The sequence below is a fragment of the Uloborus diversus genome, unplaced genomic scaffold (assembly GCF_026930045.1).
Source record: "Uloborus diversus isolate 005 unplaced genomic scaffold, Udiv.v.3.1 scaffold_163, whole genome shotgun sequence".
NCBI classification, from domain to species: domain Eukaryota; kingdom Metazoa; phylum Arthropoda; class Arachnida; order Araneae; family Uloboridae; genus Uloborus; species Uloborus diversus.
The window spans coordinates 43,639-53,181 of record NW_026558311.1 but is presented as its reverse complement, the minus strand read 5'-3'; the positions used below and the strand labels follow the sequence as shown (position 1 = coordinate 53,181).

At 32.2% G+C, this 9,543-nt stretch overlaps 2 protein-coding genes across 2 annotated transcripts; both read right to left on the bottom strand.

Annotated features, from left to right (window-relative positions):
* On the bottom strand, positions 1 to 565 carry LOC129233089 (zinc finger protein 239-like; the record flags this gene model as incomplete). Its single annotated transcript, XM_054867153.1, has 2 exons — positions 1 to 11; positions 97 to 565. Coding segments are annotated over 2 exons (480 nt in total), but the record flags the coding sequence as incomplete, so codon positions are not given.
* Positions 566 to 613: 48 nt separating this feature from the next.
* Positions 614 to 8,608, bottom strand: LOC129233088 (zinc finger protein 239-like; the record flags this gene model as incomplete). Its single annotated transcript, XM_054867152.1, has 3 exons — positions 8,523 to 8,608; positions 1,283 to 1,355; positions 614 to 997 (listed from the first exon to the last, which is right to left on the bottom strand). Coding segments are annotated over exons 1-3 (543 nt in total), but the record flags the coding sequence as incomplete, so codon positions are not given.
* Positions 8,609 to 9,543: the final 935 nt, after the last annotated feature.

The window sequence follows — 9,543 nt, the reverse complement described above, 5'->3', positions numbered from 1 at the left end:
TCAAACTTCCACTATGAGAAAATGACTTTTGACAAATTTCACAAGAGTATGGTTTTTCTTTAGTATGTGTCCTCAAATGGCTCTGTAAACTTCCACTGTGAGAAAATGACTTCTTACAAATTTCACACGAGTATGGTTTTTCTTTAGTATGTGTCCTCAAATGGCTCTGTAAACCTCCACTGTGAGAAAATGACTTTTTACAAATTTCACAAGAATATGGTTTTTCCTTTGTATGTGTCCTCAAATGAACTTTTAAATTTCCACTCTCAGAAAATGACTTTTTACAAATTTGACAAGAGTATGGCTTTTCTTTAGTATGTGTCCTGAAATGGGTCCTTAGATTTCCACTCTGAACAAATGTCTTTTTGCAAACTTCACAAGAATATAGTTTTTCCTTTGTATGTGTCCTCAAATGAACTTTCAAATTTCCACTCCTCGAAAATGTCTTTTTACAAATTTGACAAGAGTATGGCTTTTCTTTAGTATGTGTCCTGAAATGGGTCCTTAGATTTCCACTCTGAACAAATGTCTTTTTGCAAATTTCACAAGAATATGGTTTTTCCTTTGTATGTGTCCTCAAATGAACTTTCAAATTTCCACTCTCAGAAAATGTCTTTTTACAAATATCACAAGAATATAGTTTTTCCTTTGTATGTGTCCTCAAATGAACTTTCAATCTTCCACTCACAGAAAATGATTTTTTGCAAAGTTCACAAGAATATGGTTTTTCTTTAGTATGTGTTCTCAAATGGTTCCTTAGACTTCCACTCTGAGAAAATGACTTTTTACAAATTTGACAAGAATATGGTTTTTCTTTTGTATGTGTCCTCAAATGATCTTTCAAATTTCCACTCACGGAAAATGTCTTTTTACAAATTCCACAAGTATATGGTCTTTCTTTTGTATGTATTCTCAAATGGATTTTCAAAGTTCCACTCTGAGAAAATGACTTTGCACAAACTTCACAAGAATACGGTTTTTCTTTTGTGTGTGTCCTCAAATGGATTTTGAAATGTCCACTTCGAAAAAATGACTTTTTACAAATTTCACAAGAATATGGTTTTTCCTTTGTATGTGTCCTCAAATGAACTTTTAAATTTCCACTCTCAGAAAATGACTTTTTACAAATTTGACAAGAGTATGGCTTTTCTTTAGTATGTGTCCTGAAATGGGTCCTTAGATTTCCACTCTGAACAAATGTCTTTTTGCAAACTTCACAAGAATATAGTTTTTCCTTTGTATGTGTCCTCAAATGAACTTTCAAATTTCCACTCCTCGAAAATGTCTTTTTACAAATTTGACAAGAGTATGGCTTTTCTTTAGTATGTGTCCTGAAATGGGTCCTTAGATTTCCACTCTGAACAAATGTCTTTTTGCAAATTTCACAAGAATATGGTTTTTTCCTTTGTATGTGTCCTCAAATGAACTTTTAAATTTCCACTCTCAGAAAATGACTTTTTACAAATTTCACAAGAGTATGGCTTTTCTTTAGTATGTGTCCTGAAATGGGTCCTTAGATTTCCACTCTGAACAAATGTCTTTTTGCAAATTTCACAAGAATATGGTTTTTCCTTTGTATGTGTCCTCAAATGAACTTTTAAATTTCCACTCTCAGAAAATGTCTTTTTACAAATTTCACAAGAATATGGTTTTTCCTGTGTATGTGTCCTCAAATGATTTTTCAAATTTCCACTCTCAGAAAATGTCTTTTTACAAACTTCACAAGAATATAGTTTTTCCTTTGTATGTGTCCTCAAATGAACTTTCAAATTTCCACTCTCAGAAAATGACTTTTTACAAATTTCACAAGAGTATGGCTTTTCTTTAGTATGTGTCCTGAAATGGGTCCTTAGATTTCCACTCTGAACAAATGTCTTTTTGCAAATTTCACAAGAATATGGTTTTTCCTTTGTATGTGTCCTCAAATGAACTTTCAAATTTCCACTCTCAGAAAATGTCTTTTTACAAATATCACAAGAATATAGTTTTTCCTTTGTATGTGTCCTCAAATGAACTTTCAATCTTCCACTCACAGAAAATGACTTTTTGCAAAGTTCACAAGAATATGGTTTTTCTTTAGTATGTGTTCTCAAATGGTTCCTTAGACTTCCACTCTGAGAAAATGACTTTTTACAAATTTCACAAGTATATGGTCTTTCTTTTGTATGTATTCTCAAATGGATTTTCAAATCTCCACTCTGAGAAAATGACTTTGCACAAACTTCACAAGAATACGGTTTTTCTTTTGTGTGTGTCCTCAAATGGATTTTGAAATGTCCACTTCGAAAAAATGACTTTTTACAAATTTCACAAGAATATGGTTTTTCCTTTGTATGTGTCCTCAAATGAACTTTTAAATTTCCACTCTCAGAAAATGACTTTTTACAAATCTGACAAGAAAATGGTTTTTCTTTTGTATGTGTCCTCAAATGATCTTTCAAACTTCCACTCACAGAAAATGTCTTTTTACAAATTTCACAAGTATATGGTCTTTCTTTTGTATGTATTCTCAAATGGACTTTCAAGTCTCCACTCTGAGAAAATGACTTTGCACAAACTTCACAAGAATACGGTTTTTCTCCAGTATGTGTCCTCAAATGTACTTTCCAACATGAAATGTACCTAAATGTCTTTTTACAATATTCACAGGAATATGATTTGTCTTCTACGTTCATTCCCATTTTAAGCTTCAAATTTGAGCAAATCACAAGGTTGAACTATGGTCACATACATAATCTCCTTGTTTGAACTCCGATCTAAAAATAGAAAACGTTTTTTATATTAACGGGGGAAAAAAGCAAAACGTTTTCAGTTTTCAAAACAAATCAAATTTTTATTCTTCACAAAGCTAATTTTAAAAATGCCATGCGAAAAGATGTACTCTTGTAAAAAAGTTGAGATTTTTATATAATTGCCCAGCTTCATGCCCTAGGACCTGTTTATAATCTAGAGTACTGACAGAAATCGTGTTAACTATGATGGGGCTGTTATTGAATGGAGCTGGGCTAAAAGAGATATTCCTGCACATTGTTCCTGGCACCAAAATGGCCTTTCTACAACAGTCAAGAGTTCTGTTTACACAGTAAGGGCTGTTTGGAGGGGGGAGGAGGGGTTGCATCCCCTTAAATGTTGGATCCCCCTTTTACAGTAAAAATATTACAAATGCAATGTAAACAGGTTCTATTTTTTCCTTCTGACGAGTCCTTCAAACCCCAAGGTGAGTCAACCCAAACTATTTTTTCCAACTAAAGCACTGAGAAAATTCATTTACCGTAGCTTGAATTTTGCTTTTAGGTTTCTTAAACAACTTAAGCCCTTTGTCACACTAAAAATGAAATTGTGTGTGTGAGTCTGTGATTTTCTTTTAAATTTTCAGGTTATTTCTTTAGTTATTAGGATTATACAGATTTGTTTTTATTGATTGTATTCTCTTTTCTGACTTCTCAAACGAAATCATGGAAGTCCTATTGCACTACAGTAGAATACCTTTATAACACCGACCTGTATAACGCAACAAACCGCACAACTTTCCAGAAGTAAACAATAAGTTTGGAAGTTTAAAAAATCCCTCTGTTTTGGCTTGCAAACATAAAAATTGTAAGGCAAATTAAATTTTGAATCAGTTTTTCATCTTTTCATCTTAATTCAAAGCTTTTAAAGGAAAATCAGCATTCACAGTAATATGAAAATACCAGATGGTTCTTGAAAATGCAGCTATTATGCAAACCACGAAGCCAGCAGGAGTGCAGGATATTTCACTTTCTTGTAATAAAGAAACATATTTATTTGTGAATGACTCATTGTATAATTAGTGCTTTAACACTCACTACAGATAAAACTCATTCTGAAGTGCTATTATACAGATGTATTTTGAATATTAGTTTAAAAATTTGTGAACTGACCTATATAACGCCAAAACCTGTATAACGCAAAAACTCTGGTCCCAAGGTGTGCATTATAAAGGTCTTCTACTGTATTAAGTATCTCCAGTGTTAGTGGAAGACTTTTTGCCAATGGTTGAAAAAAAAACCAGGGGATTTTTAGAAGAACCCCAGCCCTTTTCGGTTTTTGATGAAATACTCCGGGGTACGGGGGGGGGTAATGAAAAGCTTGGACTTTTTCCTGTTTTTCAAAAAATCATACCAATCTGAATCTCTATTTAAACATTCTACCAAACTACTTTTAACTTTTATAGAGCTATAAATAATTTTAAGCAGGGGCCAATGCAGGATTTTTTTCTCGCTACCTATTTTTGTGAAAGTATTGCATCAATCTATTTTTGTGAAAGTTTTTTTATCAGCATTGTTTTTGTGAAATTTTAGACGCATCCTAATTTTTGCAAAAGAAGTAGTAGAACAAGTGAAATTTTAGTTCGAAAGTGTAAATGTCATCTAGTATTATTTTTAACATGTTTCGTTTTTTTTTGGAGGGGGGGGGGGGCTAAAAACCTAAGAAGTACGAAAAATACCATCGTAATTTCAGCTTAATGGTCTATGTACTGTGTACAATATAGGAAATTATTAGAAAAACGGTTCCTCAAAACAGATGTTTAAAGATTGCGATAATATTGCATAAATACATTTTGGTGACAAACAGCTAAAAATTAGTTAAAATACTACAAAAAGGTTTCTATTTAAGCGATTGTTCATATAAACCTGCTTATAATTTTATTTTATGAGTATATTCTGTCTTAAACAGAGAAATAAATTTTATACTTTAAAATGCGAATTTTTGTGAAATTTTCGATATTTTTGTGAAGTTACTGATTTTATTACTTGATTTTTGTGAAAGTACCGATTTCAAAACAAGATTTTTGTGAAAGTACCGAAAAACAGCCTGTATTGGGCCCTGTTAAGCCATGCAATTTCAGTTAGGATGAATATATTTTTACAACATTCAACAAGTATTTATGTGCTTTTTTGTTTTTTGAAAAACCTCTGTACAAAAATGTTGTCACCTTTTTTTAAATCACCAGAGGTGCTGGATGAACCCACAATAAAAATCCTGACAGCTGTTGTTATTTCTCTTTATACAAATAAGGGTCGTGAGAAACAAATTACAGCATTTGCTTTATTTTTAATAGGTAAATTGAAACATCTGTTCTCAATTTAAAAATAAACAGATAAGCTTTCATGGTGGGTGTTGTTTCGATTGAAATAAAAGTTAGTTTTCAAATCTAAATTTATAAGTACAATATAAATAGAATTACTGAAGTGTTAGTTCACTATGCTATGTGAATGTACTTTTATATTTCCATTCAACTGCGAAAATGCATTCGATGAAAGACTTACTATGAACAGAATGTTGAATGTATAAAGAAGTAAAATGAAAAAAAAAAAAAAAAAATCTTTGAAAATTACTTTTGTTGAGATGGAGAATTTGGAAGTCGTACCAGTGGGTCAATTTCAGATCTGAGCAGAGCATATTAATAACTCAGGGTTCATACTCTATTTGGATGAAAAATTTCCATGACTTTTCCAAGACTTTTTCATGACTTCACAAAAACTTTCATGACCCTGTTAAATGAGGAGGATAGAACTATTTACTATCAAACTCGCTAATTTTTGGAAATGAGTATTAGCGAAACTTCTATGTCAATGCTTCTACCTCATCAAAGCACTTACTTGTAATTGAAAAAATATCAGTGTACACAGCAAAAGCTAAGCTATTTTTATTTTTCTTCATTATATAAATTTAAGTAAAGTAAAGATACAGCAAATGCAATATACTGGTGGAATGTCTAATAAATATTTAATAAATGGAACAAAATGATAGAGAATGGGACACAAAACGTAAATGAGTCATTACTAGTTTCAACAAATATGCTTCAACAAAACATTGCCTTTTGGTGTCAACAGTGCATCTATTAATCTATTTAACTTGACAGTGTTTTGGTTCTTAAAAGCAAAGTCACAGTCTACAGTAAACTCATTTTTCTAAACCAGATAATAATAAAACACCGTTCAGTAGTGAATAAATCTTCGGACTTAAATGTATTTTTTTTCTTACGAATATATTTTCAAACGCATAAAAATGAAAAGGTTTTTCTAAAATTCAGAAAAATGTTCGATTCCTGACATTGAACATAGCAGAGGGCCACAGTTTCGCCCGCCATATGTTGGGTACTACTGTTTTAAAATACTAGGATTCTCCTATTTCTGTATCTATTACCTGATTAATTAGTTTCTAAAACCTTCAGCAAACTAAGATAAATTCTGATAAATTTGATAATCAAGTTTTTAGAAATAGTTGAAACGAATTCAGATGCAATAAAATTGAGATTTTTTGAGTGGGCGTAAAAAATTAAGAATGTGCAAATCTGCTACCACATAATATAAAATAAAAAAAGTGATGAAAATAAATAATGGTAAATTCAAATTTAGTGATCTTGAAGCAGTAAAATCTCATTGCAAAAGAAGGCAGGCGGCTGCTGCTGCTACAGAAGTGGGTGCAATGGGATTTAAAAATTTAGATTTACTTTTAGGATAGTTAAATTTTTCCAGTTTTAATATGCAACACTGTTATCTCATTCAAGATTTCAAATGTTTTTTTTTGGCTACTGTTTCTTTCTCTGCCCAGGACATTTTTCCATGACTTTAAATAAATTTCCATGACCTTTAACAAAAATATTAATTTTCCATGACTTTTCCAGGTCTGAAATGTGTTAATTTTTTTTCCATGACTTTCCAGGATTTCCATGACCCGTACGAACCCTGATAACTTCTCCAACATCAAAGCTGAAAAGGATTTAACCGTCATTAATAACCATGGAATAAACTCTAGACATCAAAGATTCTTCTTTAAAAAAATTAAAAAATACTCAATATTCTTCAAACAATTAAAATGCTCCTTCTCCATTGCAAGATTTTAGAGCACAAACCCTAAACCCAGTTTTTGCTTTACAAAAGCTAATTACTCAAAAAGCAAAGGAAAACCTTCCTGTAATTTCAGATTTTTATTTTTGTTGAGAGGACACGAATAACAACACATTAATAAAAAAACTGACAAATTATTGACTCAAAAATCTTTTTAGTTGATCTGACATGAATCAATAATCAAAACATGGAGATGGAAGATTTGCCAGAGGGGACAGCTTACAAATTTGTACCGCAATACAATTAAGTATCAGAGTCAAAAATGACTTTTGTTGTTTAAAGTTGGAGTAAGAAACCGGATTATGATACATGATAGAGACATAACGAGCGGTACCTTTGGCCGAGTAGCCGAGTACCAAGTAAGAGGCCTTTCACTATTCGAACGAGTACCGAGTTCCAATTATGTTTTAAGAAATACCACATGTGACGAATTATGAACTCATCGGAGTAGTAGTACAGACCTCCATGTTTAAATAATAGTTTTTAAAACAAAATTCCAGCTGAAATTTAATTATGCATTATAGGGCTGGACGATATCTGGATTTCCATATCGCGATATATCAGAAAGTAAACATCATGATATATCGATATATCGGTATAATCAGCTGTATACATATAGAGGGGGAGTTATCATGGCATCCCTTGTCCACACCTTTATGAAATACATATCAAAATCAGGCTCTCATTTTTTACAGGATCATACTAATAATTCCTTTTTTCAATTCGAAACGAGAGTTTTGAAGAATTTCCGAACCTTTATGGGTACAATACAAGAGCGTTACAACACACACTTTGGGATCATTTGCATCAAAGATTTTGGCATTATATAGACAATTTCTAAAATTTATAAAATACTATTCAGATACCAATCAGCCAATCACATCAGAATACAGGGGTGCCAATCGCCCCCCCCCCTTTTCTCAACCCTCTCCCTTTTTTATTTTTTAGATCTCCTTTTTATTTCATTTATTTTTTAAATATTTTTATATATATTATTGGTTTATTATTATTATTTTATTAGAAATGTTCTGTGTGCTACGCCAATGACACACACCCACAAACTATATAAATAAATGAAATAAAATATAAACAGAACAAAATTAATAATTTAAAATACAAATAAATCAAAAAATTAAATAAATAAAAAAAAAATTAAATAAATAAAAAATTATCCCCCCCTTCTTGGTTCAATTTTTTTTTTTTTTGGATGGCACAAGTCGTGCTATATCCCCCTCCTCTCCTCCCTGTGAGTATCCCTGTCAGAATAAGTTTTAACTATATATAACTTACAGCGATATAAATTGCATCAAACGGTCTAAGCATAAACTAAGAAGAAAGTTAAAAAAAGAACAATAGGAACAATAAACAACGATAATTATTTTGAAATATGTAACAATAACGATAACAATGAAGTAAGGAGAACAGAGAAAAGAAAATTAATAAAGCGCCAGAAAACCAAATGAACGGTTCCAAATAAAAGCTTAGTGATAAATTCGGTGATGCTCACGAAGGTGAAAAAACCGGTTTCAGCAGCTTCGACAAGTTCGAAATTCGAATCTTCGAATCTCCTCCGAAATTCGAAACGACGAAGCTTGCTACCAAATACCGGTATCGTTAGGCCTTAGGGAGGGGCGTGTCCCCTCTCACCCTTCATCCACCCTCGAAGCAGCGCAAGCGTGGTCCATGCCAGATGCACCGATGACGTAACACTCCTCCGTTCGCCAGTCTTGCATAATATAGACGAACGCGCGAACGGTGTTCGCAGAAAATTTTTGGCTCTGCAGAAATTTATTTTTCACTACTAACGTTAATTTTAAAAAAAATGAATTTTTTTTTTAAAATACCCACATTTTATTTGTTTCTTCTAAATCTTATGCAAAATTAATCTAAAAAATAATTATTTCTTCTTGAAATCGCGATTATAGTACGCTAATTACTTAAAAGACAAAGGAGTCGACAGTTGCAAATCAAGTCGAGACCGCTCCTACTATGACTGTATAGTTTTTTATTTTACACAGCCTGGATCGCGTAAGGGGAAAATTCAAGTACATAAAATAAACAACTTTACAGACTACGGAACGATCACTCCCGCTGTAAATTGAGTTCAAATGCGTTGCCGTAGAAAGAGGGGGGGGGGGAGCACTAATTTAAAACTTTTTTAACAGATAACATGCAGAAAATACGGTATTTATTTTTGCAGAAATACTTAATTTCAAACAAATAAGTAGATTTGTTGATTTGTGTACAAAATCAAATATCTTCATAAAATTTTCAAGTAAAAAGCAGGTAGCTCATGTTTTATCAGATCTCCATGAACTTTTTCACTGTAAAATGAAAGTAAGAATAATGATCATGTGATTGATAGTGAGCAAAAAATAATAGTTTAAGCAGTTTTCTTCAGTTAGTGAAAAGTAAGCATAAACTATATGCTGTTTTAAAATAAATAAATAAATAAATAAAAATAAAGTCCCCCCCCCCTTTTTTATTTTTGTATAAAAGCGTGAATAAGGCAAAATAGTTATTTGCAGAAAATTTTCCAGTTAGGATTTGTGTTCGCAGAAAGCTTTTCATTTTATCTAAGTCTGCCGTTCGCGCTATGCGACGGGAAGCGATCGTGCGGCGGAGAGGGGGGGGGAGCGTAGTCTTCGAATCAGCAGGTCTCAGAGGG